Source organism: Pseudoliparis swirei, chromosome 1 (assembly GCF_029220125.1).
Source record: "Pseudoliparis swirei isolate HS2019 ecotype Mariana Trench chromosome 1, NWPU_hadal_v1, whole genome shotgun sequence".
Classification (NCBI taxonomy): domain Eukaryota; kingdom Metazoa; phylum Chordata; class Actinopteri; order Perciformes; family Liparidae; genus Pseudoliparis; species Pseudoliparis swirei.
This window is the reverse complement of record NC_079388.1, coordinates 16,971,407-16,989,474: the sequence shown is the minus strand read 5'-3', so window position 1 is coordinate 16,989,474 and position 18,068 is coordinate 16,971,407. Positions and strand designations below refer to the sequence as shown.

The 18,068-nt window shown below is 44.5% G+C and overlaps 3 protein-coding genes across 6 annotated transcripts; 1 reads left to right on the top strand and 2 right to left on the bottom strand.

The window, feature by feature from the left end:
* Positions 1–207: 207 nt before the first annotated feature.
* On the bottom strand, positions 208–5,563 carry nudc (nudC nuclear distribution protein). Its single transcript, XM_056419517.1, has 9 exons — positions 5,395–5,563; positions 4,622–4,699; positions 4,307–4,516; positions 4,126–4,197; positions 3,928–4,041; positions 3,299–3,493; positions 2,525–2,608; positions 2,325–2,443; positions 208–491 (listed from the first exon to the last, which is right to left on the bottom strand). The coding sequence occupies exons 1-9, from the start codon at positions 5,467–5,469 to the stop codon at positions 440–442; spliced, it is 999 nt and encodes a 332-aa protein (XP_056275492.1). The 5' UTR covers positions 5,470–5,563; the 3' UTR covers positions 208–439.
* A 938-nt stretch (positions 5,564–6,501) lies between these two features.
* LOC130197328 (nuclear receptor subfamily 0 group B member 2-like) lies at positions 6,502–7,526 on the top strand. 2 transcript variants are annotated; one of them, XM_056419968.1, is made up of 2 exons: positions 6,502–7,111; positions 7,240–7,526. In XM_056419968.1, the coding sequence occupies exons 1-2, from the start codon at positions 6,577–6,579 to the stop codon at positions 7,443–7,445; spliced, it is 741 nt and encodes a 246-aa protein (XP_056275943.1). In that variant the 5' UTR covers positions 6,502–6,576; the 3' UTR covers positions 7,446–7,526. The 2 variants fall into 2 exon arrangements, with proteins under 2 accessions (XP_056275943.1, XP_056275934.1); XM_056419959.1 differs by having other exon boundaries at positions 6,505–7,111; positions 7,204–7,526.
* A 184-nt stretch (positions 7,527–7,710) lies between these two features.
* kdf1b (keratinocyte differentiation factor 1b) lies at positions 7,711–17,632 on the bottom strand. Of its 3 annotated transcripts, none has more exons than XM_056419948.1 (4): positions 17,607–17,632; positions 15,580–16,515; positions 15,371–15,457; positions 7,711–9,577 (listed from the first exon to the last, which is right to left on the bottom strand). In XM_056419948.1, the coding sequence occupies exons 2-4, from the start codon at positions 16,493–16,495 to the stop codon at positions 9,480–9,482; spliced, it is 1,101 nt and encodes a 366-aa protein (XP_056275923.1). In that variant the 5' UTR covers positions 16,496–16,515; positions 17,607–17,632; the 3' UTR covers positions 7,711–9,479. The 3 variants fall into 3 exon arrangements, with proteins under 3 accessions (XP_056275923.1, XP_056275914.1, XP_056275904.1); XM_056419939.1 differs by having other exon boundaries at positions 17,596–17,621; XM_056419929.1 differs by lacking the exon at positions 17,607–17,632 and adding an exon at positions 17,431–17,576.
* Positions 17,633–18,068: the final 436 nt, after the last annotated feature.

Here is an 18,068-nt window from a genome sequence, read left to right as displayed (position 1 = left end):
TGTGTAACTTGCCTCTCTGGAACAGAGCATATATTTATGTATATACGTGTAACATATTAATGTCTATTGCACTCGTTGTTTCTCCATTTTAATGTCTCGCCTTTAGTCTCTTGGCCCGGTCGGCACTATAATGGAGAATTGGTTCTCGGAGTAATTATCTGGGTGAACAAAAAAAGGTTACACACATAAAATAAAAAAAATTATCCCTTTGACTTTGTATTTATTTATTTTTAAAAAGAAAAGAAAAAAAATCCAGACATATCTTTAAATATTGAGACGACATGCAAAAGGGAGAACGGGAGCATTTCAGTAATCGACCTAATTTTGAGACAACGATGCACGTCCGTCACGTGAAGTCCACACGACCTTCGTGGGGAGAACAGACGGCCGGCTCGGATACGATGCACGCGAGTCGCGGTGATGGATTCTCCAGAAGGTCTCAGCTGAACTTGGCTTTCGAGAAATCCATCTCTGGGTGCTGGGACATGAACCTGCGGAGGCGAGAAGATGCCAAACACGATGTGTTCAGTCTATTAATGAAGTCACATTTCCAACAGCTTTCTATGACAGAGCCATTGTATTAATCATTATTATTATTATTCAGAAATAGACCTTACAACCATGTATAAGAGTATAGCATCACTTTCCCGTCTCTCTCTCCACACTCTTTGAGATATGGCACATTTATGGAGAGTCAACATCTCTACGGAAAACATCTTGTACCTTTAGCACCTCCGTTTGGCCACGGATACATAATACCTCGGCGAGCCACAATTAACTTTGGGTCAATAAAACAACTGAGATGCAATAAACGATCTTTAGGAGTGGTTTTAACAGACATCTCTCCTCTGGTCTGAACTGAGTGCGGCAGCAGGAGGAGGAGGTGGAGGTGGAAGAGGTCGTTTACAGCAGTAGAGAGAGCGTCCTTCACACCGGTCACCAGTCTTATCTGAGTTCACTCCTGCTCTGTGTAATATTTGACGTGATACATCACGGTGGGCCGACTGACCCAGTGGAGGGAGGCTGAACCATCACCACAGTTTCTAGTGGTCTTTAGGTTGAAGCACAATTATTTGTACAACTTTGCACGAGGAAAATTGTGTCTTCAAAAGTGTGTTTTTTTTATTTTTTACTTCCAGCAATTTACCATAAATGTTTATTTAAATAAAATATATTAACATTAATTTCCTCTATTGGTTTGAGTTATTCTGCACATTACATCAGCCTGCAGTGACATGAAATGTTGTTGACACAGAGACGAGGAGCGGGCTACAGTCCCGGCTAATCTCCTAATACTTCATTTATTTTAATTTTCTAACTTTTCAGCCCCAACCAAACCTGCCTCAAGTGACTCTTGAAGATTTCTATTCCACAAAAGGCGTTCTACAACTCTTCACATATGCAATATGACATAACCCCCCAGTTATGTCAGGGTGAAATCAGCTTATATAAAAAAGTATTATTATAGTACATAAACCTATCGCAATATCATTTTCCTAAAGACCTCTTGCAGCAAGCCGAGCCTCCTGAGTTTGACCCAAGGAGCTGCCAAACTTTCACTTATAATTGCCAAACAACCCTAAATCATGAGCTGCTGATCCGCACAGGAATAGTAATAACAACGGACCGTGAAGTATGGGAGGTAACTTGCGGTAGAACGTTGACGTGACAAATCAGACATGGCAGATGTGCACGAGATTAAGATCAGACGACCGCCAGTTATTACACATGACTGGAAGAGCCCACGTTCTACTTGTGCTGAGCAAATACGACTTATGAGCAGCGAGTGGCTCAGTGACGACAACGCTCACAGAGCCCAGTTGGATCACATTGAGCATGGAGTCTCAGTGTGAGGTTTCTATTATCGAATTCTACAGTATCATGTGCCATCATCTTAAAAGTGGAATTTTATTGCGAGAAATGAACACAAACGGTGTCTAGTGAAAGTTTATAACTAATTTCTAGTCAGATCAGTGAATCGGGTTGAACCACGTCCCGCCTGTGCCGGCAGAGGTCGGCACACACGCCTCACTCTCCTTTACGGCGACCTGCGGTTACAGCAGGCGAGCCGGGCCGTGAGCGTTTAAACGTAACACCGAGGGCTAAACTTATTTTTTATTGATGCTCTGATGTGCACCGCTGCTGGGATTTTTGCAATTCCCCCACTGTGGGACGAGTAAAGGAATATCATATATATCATAAAACCAGAACGGCAACTTTCAAATTCACTCGTCTTATAAAATCTCTGCAGATCTTTCAGTCCGAATACAGCATCAGCTAAAAAGGAAACACGGGCACTAGTTGAGGGAACAATGGAAACTCACTTCTTAAGAATGTCTTGTTTCTTCTGCTCCTCGGACGTCGGCAGGCCCATTGATTTCTGCCTCTGGTCATACATCATCTTCTCCACCATACCGCGCGTCTCTCCGTCCAGATCTGACAGCTGCTCAGCAGAAAACACTCAGTTAGGATGAGGCAGGAAGTCGTCGCCGCAGATTCAATAGGAGACAGGAAACGCGCTTACCTTGGAGTTTTCTGGACAGACTTTCTTGGTGTTTATTTCTGGATCTGTGGTAATAATTTTACTCCACCACTCCATTTTATTAATCTGGAATGAAATAAAATGGTCAAGCATAACAAGTCTGCGGTTCTTTTATTCACTTTGACTGCCGAAGAGAAATAGATCTATGGTCCTAGTCGACAGTTGGGCTGTAGCGAGTGGTTTGAGGCTTCTTTCATAATGTCGGCATCCAAATTCAAAAGCATTCATGCTGCACATCATTTTTCTTTCTTTGCGTGTCTCGTCATTCTGTTTAAACCCGTTGTTTCTGCACAGCTGCAGATAAAGGCTCGGCTACACTAGTCACTAGTCATTTTTGCAGGAAGCATCGCGATCATTGACAATCCTCTGCTCAGCCTCTCCAGACACAGGTAGGACTGTATTAAAAACAAAAGATAAGAGTTTAATAATTTCCTAAATTTGCTACACGTTTTATTTCATAAAATATTCGGTCAATCCACGTTTTACCCTTTGAAAAACAAAATTTTTCACTGAGGACAAAAAAAAAAACGTTTGCTCTCCCAATTAATTTATTTATTCACATGACTAACTTGATTCAAATTGAGGGTTTGCTTCAGGGATTACATTTAGAGATTTTTTTTAGAATGACGTCATAAAATATGACTATAGACATTCAAAGCTTTATTTCATGAACCTCAATAGAAGCTTGGAATGTAAAAATAAAAGACACGCGGTACAGCTCTGATCTGCAGTGACCCCCGCACACCCTGTTCTTACCTTTTCCAAGTGGACAGTAATAACTTTGCCATCGTCGATGAGCCAGGAGCTCTCCTCGACCTTCACCTCGTTGTAGAGCTCGCCTTCAATAATGGGGGGGTGTCCCTTCAGGCCGACCTTGATGGAGCGTCTATGGATGTCCACCACTACGTCTTTCCCCTTAATGCGGAACTTCACGTCGAAAGGCACGCTCAGCTGGAGGAGGATATTCAAACGTATGTGGTTGGATTCAGTTTCATTTACAGTTATCAAAACGACAACAGCAAGCCAAACACACGACGCGCAGACAGGAGACGTGCTGAGATGCAAGAGCCGGGATGCTGAGAGGGATCCGATGAAAGAAAAAGAATTGCTGCTTTTCAACAGTGTTCCCACGAGTTGACAGGATTTCAGATGAGTCAGTCAGGTGGCGCCGGGCAAGCACTGGCTCGTCACAACAGAAGGCAGTAATAGTAAACAGTCCTGGAAAGAATGTGTCTTTATATAGGTTTTCTGCTGTAAAAATCTGTCTGTTTGAGCACCGAGACGATAAAACAACAGACACTTTGAGACACTCGGGGAAACACGGGGTGATGATGCGGGAACATTCCACAAAGACGAGCCAAAAGCATTCTTAAAAAGGCACTCACGTCAACTTCAGACAGGGATTGAATCCACTTGTAGTTTGGTAGGTCTGATCCGTTTTCTGCGTTGGGCTTCAGTTTATCTTTGTCCTTCTCATCCTCCTCTCCCTCCGACTCAGACTGGGGAAATAGATATCAGGATGAGTGCGTCAGCAGAAATGGCACCAAACTTCTCACTCTACAAACTTCCAACTGTTCACTCACCCCCTTCTCTTTTTCTACTTTGTCAGGTGCCTTATCTGCATTTGTTGTTGCAGTCTTCTTTTTCTCCTCTTTCTTTTTCGACAATATATACACACACACAAAACAAATACATTAATACTCTTTGCATAAGCCCAACAACAGTGATTCACAAGTGACAGACATCAAGACTCCCGTATATTACCGTGTCAAGTTCAGACTGAAGTTTCTCTGCTTCTTCATCGGTCAGTTCCTGAATTTTGGGACCCTCTTCGGTTTTCTTTTTTTCTTTTTCCTCCGCGAGCTTGGCCGCTCGTTCAATTTTCTCTTTCTTGTCTTTCTCCTGTTTCGCCCGCTTCTCTTTGTGGGACTTCAGCGCCAGCTGACTGTGGTGGGCGAGGGCATCTTTGACGAGCTGTAGGAAAGAGAGGATCCGAAATGATGCACAAGCGGAGGCGTGTCTCCGTCATGACATCGTTTCAAATGTCACATTCGCAGCAGATACAGTAACAACGCTCACCAGCTCGGCTGCACCTGTTTCACCGCCGGTGAAGAAATCGGTTTTGCGACGGAGGAAGCTGAAAAATGTGTTCACCAACTGTTGAGAGAAAAACGGGCTGTCAAAAATATAAAAATACATTAATTTGTGCTTGAGAATTGTTAGGATGGCTGGAATATACACGATAGTCCCTCTTTATTTATCAGATGCATGGCTGTTTCTTCTTCCCAGCCTCCATAACCTCATGTTATGTATCGAGTCATCTGCAAATCCTTGCATTAAATCTGATATAACAAACACTCCACCTTATTTTTTCACCTATTCAACCATGACAAATGTTCCCTTTATTATTGACAAATTAACGTGAGGAAATAACAGACATGTGTCACCAACCACACAAGGCCCAGCATCTCAGTGCTAGCGATTACAAATGTTTAATTACGTCACGAATATTCACAACGACTTCCAGGACAATAGATCCTCTTGAAAAAAGGGTTTTATAAAGACAATAATTCAATTTCACTGACATTTCGTGATGGCTTGCTTGTCACGTGTTTGCCAAATGTAATATGATTCCCCGTTGATTAAAGACGTATAGTTAAGACGTATGTCCTGCAGGAGAGCCCATTAATAATGATGGAAACATCAGCTACACCATGTATACAGCTGAAAACATCTGCTTTTATGAATTAGACTGCTTCACGTTACATGCGCGGTGTGACTACTAGCCTCCTGGCTAACTAGCTTCAGCGTTAGCATAGTAGCATCGACATGTGAGCGACGCACTACGTTACCTCTTGGATCCCTCCTTCGTGTTGCTGCGCCATAACGAGCAACATGCCGTCATACTTTTCTTCATCGTCACCCATGTTTGTAGATTTAGGAAAAGGTTGAATACGCTGTAAACTGTACGAATGACGAGCAAAAAGTTGAGTCAGGCCCCGTAGTCACTGGTCACACAACTTACTTCCTGGAAACAAGCCCCGCCCACGCGAATAACTGTCCAATCGGAAAGATAGATTTTAACTGACAACCAGAATATCCAATGAAGTGAGAGTATTGGTTCAGGGCGTTACTGAGGGAGAATATTCTAGACGATTGAATTGTAAATATCCTTTTAAACCACATTATCATTTAAAAACCCAACAAAGAAATTGTATAATAGATGTATTGATATACTCTTTGCCCTCGTGGAACTTAGTATTACATTAGCAGAAAAACAGAGATACACCTTTTTTGAACAACTAACTAACAACTTAAAATGAAAATAAGATTCTGTTTGCCTTCATGTCAGAATATCTATTTGAACGATTAGGTGGCTTGATTAGTAGAATATAATTCTGAAATGACTCCTGAAGTTTTTATTTGTATTTCATTACAATGCATGCCTTACAATATGCTTTTGTTTGATTCATTTATTTTTTCAACTTTTGACAACAGACAGTTTATCATGCCATACCAGGACAATGATCGTGACACCTGTAGCCTTTGCTTTTGCTTGAATTTCTACCAGTGATTTAAATTGGCCACAAATCAACCCATTTCAAAAAATGTCAGCGCGTCCTCAAAACCTCGTAAAACAAACAAACAAACGTTGAGGCCTCTCATGCGGTTCCAGGGTTTAACTGGGATGCGGGTCAGGTGGCATCGTGTGCGTTGACCCCGTCAGTCCTTGACAGATTAGTAGAGGCTGAGTTAATGCCCGCAAGTAAACATGAGAAATGTCATTCACCCCACCAGTCAGTATTTCCCTTCCATTTCCCGCCACCCAGTTTAACTATAGCCTCCACGTGGGGACAACTCAGATACGTCTGCATGGAAAGTTCAGGGTCACTTCCCCCCCCCCCCCCCTGCAAATGCAGGGTATTAAAAAGGAGGTGTAACAGCTGAGTATGCCACATCCTAGATAAATACATTTGGGCCTGAGCTCGTGGAGTTTACTGGAGTCATCCCGCGGATACTTTTCCCTTGGCACAATGTTTCCTCTGAAAGAGATTACACACCACTCTTGCTCTGGCTACCGGGATTGTCCTGCTCACACTATCCTTTACAGCATCTTGAGCGGGAGCGAGAGCCGCTACCTCAATGACAAGCTGAACCGCAACGCCGCGGCACACAACTGCCACTGTGAGCAGAGGCGGACGGTTTGCCTGAAGGACCCGAAGGCCACCTGCCAAGCGGCCTCCGGCGTGCTGGTCAACACGGTCTGCTTCGTGAGAGCTTTACCGTCCTTCAGCCAGCTTCCATTCGTAGATCAGTCATCTTTGTTAAGACACTGCTGGGTTTCTCTATTTGTTCTGGGGCTCGCCCAAAGAAAGATAGTCTTTGAGGTGACGAACACAAGTATCCTTAGAAAGATTCTGCTCGGACCAGGATTCAGCGGAAACGAAGCTGACCTACCAACTCGGGCTGAAGTTCACAACTTGAGAGATTGCTTGCACAAGCTTTGGAATCTGGATCTCAGTCCAGTGGAGTATGCGTACCTAAAAGGGGCTTTGCTGTTTAACCCAGGTAAAACAAAATCAGTTTTTTTTCCAAGCCAATTAATTATTTATTTGGATGTGATAAGTGGTTAAACTGAAAATGATCCTCTTTGGCTACAGCTGTTCAGGGATTGAGCGCCTTGTTGTTCATTGAAGGCCTCCAACGGAAAGGTGTTAGAGCTCTTCAAGAAGTCGTCCACCGCCTGCACCCAGGGGACGGCGCTCGCTTCACTCACGTCCTTCACGCAGCCTCCGCCATTCAGACTGTCAGCCACGGCCTGGTCACAGAGCTCTTCTTCAAGCCCGTCATCGGCAACACAAACATGTCCCATTTATTAATAGAGATGTTGTCTGTGCAGTGAGATCTGGGAGTTAAGTGTTGTTGTACCACATTTTATCGTGAACCTTGGTTGAAAACATCATTCAATAAACATTGAAATACTCTGTTGATTTTTATAAAGTTTATGACTTTTGTGAAAGCATATACATCTATCTTTAAGAATAAATTATCCTATAAGTGTCCTGGTGGAAGGGGGAATGTATAAGCAGCATGGCCTGACCTTAAAAAAAAGTAGAGTACTTTGACTCCCTCATGTGGTCACATGCAGCAAATGACCAGCAAACACGTTATTTTTGTTTCACTTCATTCACTTTATTGTTTTTTTTACAACAAGAAATCAGTTAAAAGATGATTTAGTGTCAATATAAGAACCCGTCAACGCATCATTTGACGAAAATACGAAATGCAACACCTGGTGAGAGGCTCCAGCGTTACAATTTGGAAATCCAGGAAAACCTTCTGAGAAAATGTAATGTGCGAATGAAGACGACATGCTTTAGCAGACAAGTCAGCCAGTTTGGTGAAATGAGAAGTGCGTTAGGATGATACAGAATGTATGACAGACACTCATTAGTCACATCGTCAATATAGTGTCATGTTCTGCTTCTTGGTGGAAACCTGTGCAACCAGTTTTCCCACCATTGTTTATAACCACCCTGATGCTGCAAAAAATGTCCTGACACAATAAAAAAACACACTGTGATGTCACGTTCCTTAAATTATCTCTTTTGCAAATCATTAATTAAAAAGAAAAAAAAGCATACTTACTTACACTTGAAAATTGGGCACAAGAGGATAGATAAACCAGACATTTTAAAAACATGTGGATTAGTGGCCCGTGTGTGTGAACTGAAGGTATCACAATAGGGTCCATGAGCTCACGCTGATAAGAAGCACACAGAGCTGAATACATTCAGCTGGACAAATTCCCATAAGAACCCTGGAGCAAACACAGCAAGCACAGCTGTGGTAGGAAGGCTGACATTCACTGCTCCAGGCAGAATAATCTCATTATAGTCGTAATCCATGATATCAGACCAGCTGCAGCTCGAACCGGCTTTCATAAGGTCGTACAGTGTGACACTTGAATACAGACAGGACGCTCATAGAGAGCCATTTGCTTTACGAGCGTCATGTTATTACACTAATAAGGAACTTGAAGAAATAAAAACATGCTTCACACAATATGAACGTCATAAACCTCGCATAAAAATAAAAAGTACTTGTCTTTCTCCAGGGGAAAACTAACAAGTAGGATTAAGGAGAAGAATACAACTTTAATATCTGTTGGTTTAGCATTCAGACTGAAACTGTGGGAAACAGCCAGGCTCAATCCAAAGATGACAAAATATTCTTCACATGGTTTCCACACTATGCGTCTTACATCAATATGAAATATGGCAAATTATGAAAAACTCCCAGAATATAATTTATGATCAATCATCTGGAATCACTGATTACTTCACATATATTACTTCAAATTAAAATCTAATATAATTACAAGATGATAAAAAATGTGCAACAAGAATATATATATTATATATATACACATATATATATATATATAATTTAAGCACAAGGTTCTTTATATATATATATATATATATAAATATATATAAAAATAAAGAAATATGAACCCTGTGCAACAAGAATATATATATATATATATATATATATAATATGACCGTCCAAAATGAGTCATCTTTCATGAACACAACTCTTCTTCAAGGACGAGTCGGACGGTTAAACGAGATACAATAAGAGCCATAAAGATCTGCAGGACGAGCTCTCAATCAAGCAATCCTTCAGACACACACATCATATTCATTAAACATAAATATCGACACACAGGGCCCTGAGTTCACTGAAATCCTTCAGACAATATGAATATTCACATTTTCTTTTCGCACAGCCGTGGAGCCGCGGTCTCGACAAAGAGCTCGGCTCAGCCACAGGCTCCTGTGCAAGTAGTGTCGCCTTTCAGCCGCCCACAAGTGACCTTGTGGACACAGCAGGACAAATGATTCAAGTGTGTGTGGCCATTGTTGAGCAGGAATCATGTTCTCACGGAGGTGAGATTGAGTGGAACACCTGAAGAATTAGCCTCAGTGGGAGAAGAAGGCGAGTAGGCTGTTGGACAACCGGAAGTATGACCTAGAAAACAAAAACCACATAGTTCAGCTTCAATCCCGCTAACTGCCTTTCCTTTCACCGTGCACTGCAACTCGAAGCCGTTCCATGTTCATATTTTGGGATATTAAAAAAAAAGGTAATGTATGTTGGAAAGTTGATGAACAAAATAGGATCCTCTTCCACCCTTTTGGACCCTGCGTGCAGCTAATCTGCCTTTCTCCATAAAAAGGGAAACACACTTAAAAGATACCGTGTGAAGGATTATTACCATCGCATTGAAAATGCGAAAGGTAATGATTTGATCGCCGTGTATTTATATATTTATTTGTATGCGTGTTATTCGCATAACACAAAAAGTATTAAAGCGACTCGCATGAAATTTGGTGGGATGATTGGTTATTATCCGGGGACCATTTGATTAGATTTTGGGATCAATCGGGTCAAAGGTCAAGGTCATGAAAAAGGTCAAAATCTTCTTTTTACCATAGCACGGTCAATTTCTATCCAATTGACATGCAACTAATGCCAACATTTTCATAATTCAATGCCCAATCTTGTGATATGCGAAGGTATGCGCTCTACCGAGTGCCCATTCTAGTTATTAGTTGTTTTCATCCTGTCTAACTATCAGAATCAGAATCAGAAACAGTTTGTTTGGGTGTCAAGTGGTGTGTGTTTTAGTTAAAGTGCATGTTAAAGTGGCGTGTGTGGAGTCCTGGGGTGACAGTCAGTCAGTCCGGGTCCATTGATGAGCCCGACCGCCTCGGAAAACCTATTGGTGTGGCGGGTGGTCTTGGTCATGATGGACGCAGCCTCCTCCCCAATCTTTCCGGCCCGCTTCAGTGACCTGGAAGTGAACAGGACCTGGAGGAAGGCAGATTGCAACCGATAACCCTCTCGGCCGAGCGGATGATGCTCTGCAGCCTGCGCTTGTCTTTGGCTGTGGCTGCAGGGTGCCAGGCGGTGATGGAGGAGCAGATGATGGACTCAACGATGGCCTGTGAATTGTACCATCATTCTCCTGGCAGGTTGAATTTCCTCAGCTGCCTCAGGAAGAACATCCTCTGCTGGGCCTTCTTGGTGATGGAGCGGATGTTCAGCTCCCACTTGAGGTCCTGGGAGATGATGGAGCCCAGGGCGGTAGGACTCCACAGGAGTCACACAGGATGAGGGCGGGTGGGGCTGCATTCCTCCTGAAATCCACAACCATCTCCACTGTCTTTAGGCGTTGAGCTCCAGGTTGTTCTGGCTGCACCAGGTCACCAGGTGGTCAGTCTCCCACCTGTGGCGGTCTCGTCCCACCAGAGATGAGTCCAATGAGGGTGGTGTCATCCGCGAACTTTAGGAGCTTGACGGACTGGTGACTGGAGGTGCAGCTGTTGGTGTACAGAGAACAGCAGAGGAGAGAACACAGCCTTGGGGAACCCGTGCTGGTGGTCCGGGAGCCTGAGACGTGTTTCCCAGCCTCACGTGCTGCTTCCTGTCGGTCAGGAAGTCTGTGATCCACCTGCAGGTGGAGTCGGGCACATGCAGCTGGAAAAGTACATGCTGCAGCAGAAAGCGGATGGATGAGAGCAAAGATCCACTGGGGAGTCGTTGGCGTGCCTGGCGTGTGGAGATGTATGTTGACTGCATGGAGTGCAGACTTGTGTTGACTGGCTCCTGCGTCTGTGAGGGGGCGAACTGCAGTGGACTGGAGTGAGGGGTGATGGTCTTGAGGTGTGTGAGGACCAAGCGGACAAAGGACTTCATGAGGCCAGAGGTCAGGGCGATGACCCTGTAGTCATTGGGTCTGTGATCTTGGGATTTGGGTGAGGTTGGGGGCAGGCTGGAGGGCGATGGGCTGGGCCGTGGAGGAGGCTGGGAGGATGTCTTGAGACAGGGGAGGGACAGCTGGTCACAGTGTGAGGGGCTGAGGGAGACAGTCGTCGGGCTTGGAGGGGGGCCGAGAGGCTCTGGGGTTGAGCTTCTGCTCTCTCTCTCCAGGAGCCCCTCTCGTGATGGAGGAGATTGAAGAGGGGTGTCTGCCTGATGCTGGGGGGGGGCTGGGGATGGGTCCCTGATGGGCTTGGGCTGATGGGGATGGGCTGTATGTGCTTGCTGGGTCTTCTGGATGGGATCAGAACCAATTTAGTCAAACCTGCTGTAGAACTCATTGTTCATGGTCTGTTCATGGAGGCTTGTGGTGATGAGTTGTATCTGTGGGCTGGCCTGACAGGATCCAGCCAGGCCCCTCCAGACAGAAGCAGAGTCGCTTTGCTCAGAGCTGTGTTGCAGCTGCAGGTACATCTCTCCGCTCTCTCACCTAATTTTGGACTCTGTACAGGTGTACAGGTCTCTGTCACAGTCCCCACCCTGGTCCTTCTGTCCTTCTTGGCTTCCTTTCTCTGTGTAACAACCAACTGGCTCGTTATAACTCACCCTGGACGTTACAGCTGAGCAGCTGTCCTCGATACAGAAGTGTGAGTTACAGCCTTACAGCTGGAGTACAGTCCTGCAGTCCTGAAGACAGCAGTCTCCAGCAGTCTCCAAGTCCCAGATCCCCTCCAGCAAGCACTTCACTTCACACCTCACTTCACCACAGGTTGACTCAGCTTTAGTCTCGCTCTCTGCCTGGATGAAGATGAACCATGATGATGGTGAGTTTCACGTTTCCCAGTGCAGCTCGGGGCGTGATAAGCCCGCTGGATTGTTGTGGTCCAGAATGGTTGGTGTCTCAGTGGTCCAGAATTTAGTAGTCTCTAGTAGGATTGTTCTCTATATTAGGAGTTAAAATTTTATTTTAAGGAGGTCAAAGAACAGTACAATCCCTAACCGCAAGGTAAAGTCCGGCCCGGCGAGCTCCCCTCGGCTGCCTGTGCGGCGTGGCCAGATGAATGAAACATGTAAACTTGGGGAGGAACTAGCGGAAGGGACTCACGTGGGGGAGATCCGGTGAACAGGCAGAGTGCTGTGCAGTAGGTCCGGCGCGTTACAGCTCCGGTTCACGTTGCTAATTGCGTACACGCCGTTGCCTTTGCTTCCAAGGTTCTCCCTCCCGAGAGCCCCGGCTTTTCCGGGGAGAGCAGCCAGTCAGCTGGAAGCCAGCAGCTGGGATAGCGATGAGCCTGTTTCCCATCTGGGATGGATAGAAGAGGAGGATGGAGTCTCATGAGGAGACCAGCTGGAGTTCAGTCAGTTGCAGCCAGAGTGCTGACGTTTGAAAGAGTTGAGAGTTGGAGAGAAATATGCCCGGCGTGGCCCGCCTGCGATCCTTTTTCCCGCCCCTCCCGCAAGCCCCGGCGTCCCGCTCTCCGCCCGGTCTCACGCAGCAAAAAATATCAGTACCTCCACCATTCTTAAAAAATGTCCAGTTAAAATAAGAAGTGTAAACGTTCGCTGGTACCGCTCCTGATGTTCCCTGAGCTCTCTGAGCTCTTCTCGAAAGAAAGAAACAAAAAAAAACACAAAAAAAACAAAACAACAAAAAAACATACAGGCACCAACACAGGCGGCGCGCCCAGGAGGAAGGATATATCATCATCAGATCCTGCTTCCATCTCGTCAGTCCACCTCTTCCACCACCCCTCACCTCCCCCCTCCCTCCCACCTAGTCCCTTAGTCCCTTCACCCTTCCTTCCTTACCCTCTGCCCCTTCTCCCATTCCCTCCCTCCCCCTCTCTCTCCTCTTACCACTCCTCCCCTTGTCCTTGTTGTGATTGTGTGTTGTGCAAGTTCTTTTATTAGCTTATATTATTAGTATACTGACCTGTTCTGCCCCCTGCCCTGCCCCCCTGCTTCTGATTCTCTCTCTCCCTCCTTCTGCTCCTTGCTTCTCTCTTGCTCTTGACTGATCTTCGTTTGACCTTTAAAACTAACTAAAACATCACATCTGTCTTGTCTGTGTCTGAGTCGTGCTTTTTGGTAACTAGCACATAACACGAGCGGAGAACTTGTGGACTTCCAGGAGCTCATGCAGATGCAGACATCACCAACACTTGATAGATTACCCGTTACCATAGCTAGCTGCAGGCAGGATGATACAACAGGAAAATATATTAATAATGACTTGGATTTATTTTGTGTCATCCGCAAAGACTTGGTCCATTGAGGGTTCAATGTGAATATAATATGTGGAATGTTTAACGAACCATGCCTGTTATTATTACTCTGCAGACCCGAGACTTTGAATATTTTAAAATGAGTTCCAGGGTCCAATCAACTCCATGGAAACACTTGAATTCCTCATAACTCACTTAATTCGGTGCACATCTGGATTCAGCAAATGTTTAAAGAAACAAACGGGTTTGCAGATGTTCCCATGAGGAAGCACACGGATGGTTAAACGTCCTGCATTGCACAGAGCAGTGGAGCGTCACCGTATAATATTCCAATTTCTTAAGCCCCTCCCATCAAAAAACACCTTTCTATTCCCCTATTTATTCTCGTAGTACATCGCAATCTGACGAGACGTCGCAGTAACAGACGACCGGGTCACGTTCACCAAGTTGAAACAAGCGATCAGCAACAAGCTGGTGGAGTTAAGAGCGTTAAATGAATCTCATTACGAACATTTGCTCCAGTGAGCTGGACACAAAATGTAAGAGATGTAGTAGAAACGACATAAATGTGCTTGCATGAGGTCCATGTTCTCATCTTTTCATCTGTGTTCCCACCTAAAAATCGGACACACGGATGTTGGGGATGTGCGGTCTCAGGTCCACCCTGCAGCGCGAGATCTTTTGGCTTTCTCACTTCCCAGAGTAAAATGATTTACGTTTTCAGTTTGCTATTGGTGACGGCCTACGAATAGTTATATGGCAGACACAGTAAAGATTAACAAATCACAAAATGGTCTCCATAGAAGAAGATCATTTTTCAGGCACCTTGGTAGAGGTAATTAATGCCGACTCACTGTTTTCCAGCGAAACTGCACCACACACAGTTTTTTTTATCGGCCATATTTCTATTTTCTACAAAAGGTGCTTTAAAACTTGTTGTGTAGTACGAAATTTCATTGAATAGTTAGTTGTAATCACACAAAAGCAAACTGTAAAATAATACCAGAAGTCCAAAACCTGCACATGAAGGACACAGAGGTCATTTCAACCTGGGTGGGTAGTTTAGATTTTACTATTTAATAACTAGAAGTTACGAGTCCAGTATTTAAAAATGAGAGTATGAAAAAGAAGATCTTGCTCTCAGGTTCAATGGAAACTTGTTTCTTGTGTCTAAAACCCCTGACAGCTTTGGGCAGTGTATTTGTATTCATGCATGGAGTTGTTTTTGTTGACTAAAAATGTTTGAGAACAACTTATTTAGCCCTTTATTTTGGGTCGTGAAGTTTACTGAAACTGAAATAAATTGATAAAAATATGATGAATCTAAATCCAAACTAGAGCTCAGGATGCATCTGGCTGACGATGAGGCTACAGCCCTGAACCTGAGTATCGACATTCTATCACCAAATGTAAAGAACTAAAATAATGAAATAAATTGATTTTACAGCAACATCTGCCAAAACCAAATTCTTAATATCCTTCAATTTCTGACCGGTTGTCTCATCTGAAATAAAAGCGGATGCTGAAAGTCAGAATTGATCAGGAAGTGAAACGGCTGTTGTGCTTTTTCTCATGCAAACACTGTTGGCTCTCACGCATGAAGGACCTCCCTTGTTACAGCAGCGGAGTTATGGAAAAATAAACATGGAAATTATTTAAAGCCACTCATCAAACTACTGTAAAACCAAATAAGTAAATGACACACGACTCAAGTTACATCCAACTTTCATTAAATGCTAGAGGAGTAATAACATAATAAAGACAGGTTTCTTACCTCCATTGGCCCTCCACATATCTCTGGCACACTTGTCCGAGGAGGTCAGTTCAGATATCTGGATGTTTGGATTGGATTTGTAATCATCTTTAGCAGACAGAGTAAAAGAGAGTGATGGTCACTCGATGGAAGAAAAGCATATGAATGGCGTTTCAAAGGCAACGCTGATATTTTTGGGACTTGTGACGAGAGGAAAAACTACCACTCACTGTTGTTGCTCAATGAAAAGGAATCGCCCTCCCTCATCGTCTCATTCCCGCTGTCCGACAGCGTCCTCTCCCTCCTGGAGGAGCGCGGCCTCCTCTTGGTGCTCTTCCGAGTGCTGATGCGGATGATGCCGCGCACCAGCCGGCACTCCGCCTCCTGCTCGCCCATTTTGTGCTCCTCCGCCAGCGAGTTGATGAGCTGGTTGATGGCCTTGCTCTTCTTCAGGAACACAGAGTCTGTGGTGCACCTGGCCAACTCTTCGATCTGATACTCAGAGTAGAGCTCCAGCAGCTTCTTCGTAATCAGCGAGTCCACGTCCTCCTCGCCATCTTCCCAGTCATAGAACCTCATGGACTCGTGCAAAGACGGGTGGCTGGGCTGTGTTGGCCCATATGTCGGAGATTCAGTTTCAACTTCCAAGTACTCTCTCGGACTGTCAACTTTGACTCCGGCGATGCGGACGTCCCCTGGCCAGTATGTACCGTCTTCCTCTTTGTCGCCTTCTGGGTTCACGGACTGGAGGCTCACCTTCTCTGGTTCGTCGAGGGTGCTCTCGTTCGGCGCCAGGCTCGGAGCGAGGATGGACCGCTGGCACACCCGGTACAGGCCGCAGGTGAGCACGCTGCACACAAAGGTCCTGCAGCCCCTTTGAGGAGAGCAGGGATTGCAGGTTTGTGTCGCGGAGGACGGGTCGGCTGAGCCAGGAATGAAGCCAATGGACTCACACTCCTTCTCATCGGCGTCTTTCAGATGAGCTCTGTGGACTAACTTTGGCTCTGGGGTGGGGAGCCGGTCCTCCACCGGGTCGACACAGCGCTCCTCGTAGGACGACCTCTGGCTGCTGCTCCGGCTAGTTCCATGCCTATAGCTGCCGGGTCCTTGGCTGTGCTTCAGACTGCCAACGCTGCCGGCTGACATGACTTACTGGCCCCCAGAATCTGTACAAGCACGAGAGAAAATGAGTTCATTTGAGGTGTAACTTCGCGCTGTGAGACAGTGTGGGAAATTGCATCACGAAACAAGTTATCAAAGCTTGCGAAAACTAAAATCACTGGAGACCGCCTGAGGGCATCTCTCTTCAAAACAAATGTGAAACTACGATCCCCAGGTGGCAGGTGAAGTGACCCAACTGGTTCCCTGGATGATGTGTGAGCGCACAGTAATCACACTAGTCACTGCATGATGTCACGGGGATTTCTAAAAATAAATTAATCTATTAAATTGCAACTGTTGAATGAAGAAAAGCTATACACATGACGTGAAAAGGTTAAACATAATTCCATATACCCACAAGCAAAGTGCTTAGTGTAAACCCACATCCCGTGTTTACACTGTCCTGAATAAACTCAATTTCACAAGGTTAAATTTAAAATGTTTTAATGCCACCCTTGTTTGTTTGATGACCGACACTATTGCAGCAGATTTATATTAAACCTTTTTAAAACATTTTTTTAAAGCAATAAGCATCCGTTGTGGATGCCGAATTCAAGGAAAAGCTCCCATTAAGTCCGAATTTACATTTGCTTAAGTTTGACCGTTTATACATATGTATTAACAACATAAAGAGCTTTACTTTATCATATCATCAAATAGTGTTGGCGTTCCGTGCCATGGTTGTGTACAGAAGCTATACCATGGAGTTATTATTAGCCCACAGCTAATGAACCGACAACTAAAATGAAAATATGTTGCGGTTATTTCTTCTTCACACAATAGTCTTCACTAATTTTCCATTTGCTTCACCGTTTGACACACACTTAGCCACACGCCTTTTCATGTCACATTATAAGAGTTATTTTAACTTTTCATGGCGACCGTTTCCTCCATTAGAGGACAGTTAACTAGTGACTCACTAAACATTCGCCTCCTCTCAGTTTACACGCTGCGTCCACCGACTGACATCCCAACTACTGTCGTCTTTCTTCGCCGCCTCGCATTAAACATGTCTGTTTAAATACTTTCTTAACGTCCCGTGTATCAAATGAACTAAAAGTGTGCATTTCTGTCGAGTTGTCTACCTGCTCCGTACCTGAGCGTCAAGGTGGCGGAGAAGCACCAGGTAGCTGGAACAGGAGGTCGGACTTCCGGTTATGACTTTGGAAATAAAAGTACAATTGCTCCTGTAATTTTACAATGGTGTATTTTGCGTCACGTAGCAATTAATTGACAGAGGAGGTCGATATTTTAACTGTATACCATATTTGCATAATTATCAAATTCTACAAATTATGCATGATCATCCTTATCCCTAAAATGTAATGCGTTTATGAATATTACATTTATTTTGAAAGAACACTAACCGGAAATGAAAACCTTTTCTTTGTGTAAAGTTGAACAACAGCTGGTTTGACCGGTGTTATGATTTAACAAGTGACCGTGTTAACTGGAGACTTTCAGCCGACTGCGCCTGTTGTTTTCGTAATTACGACAGCTGTTGAAAATAGGAAGAACAAACGTAGCTGTTTTCGTAAAGGCCATATTGTTGAATTTT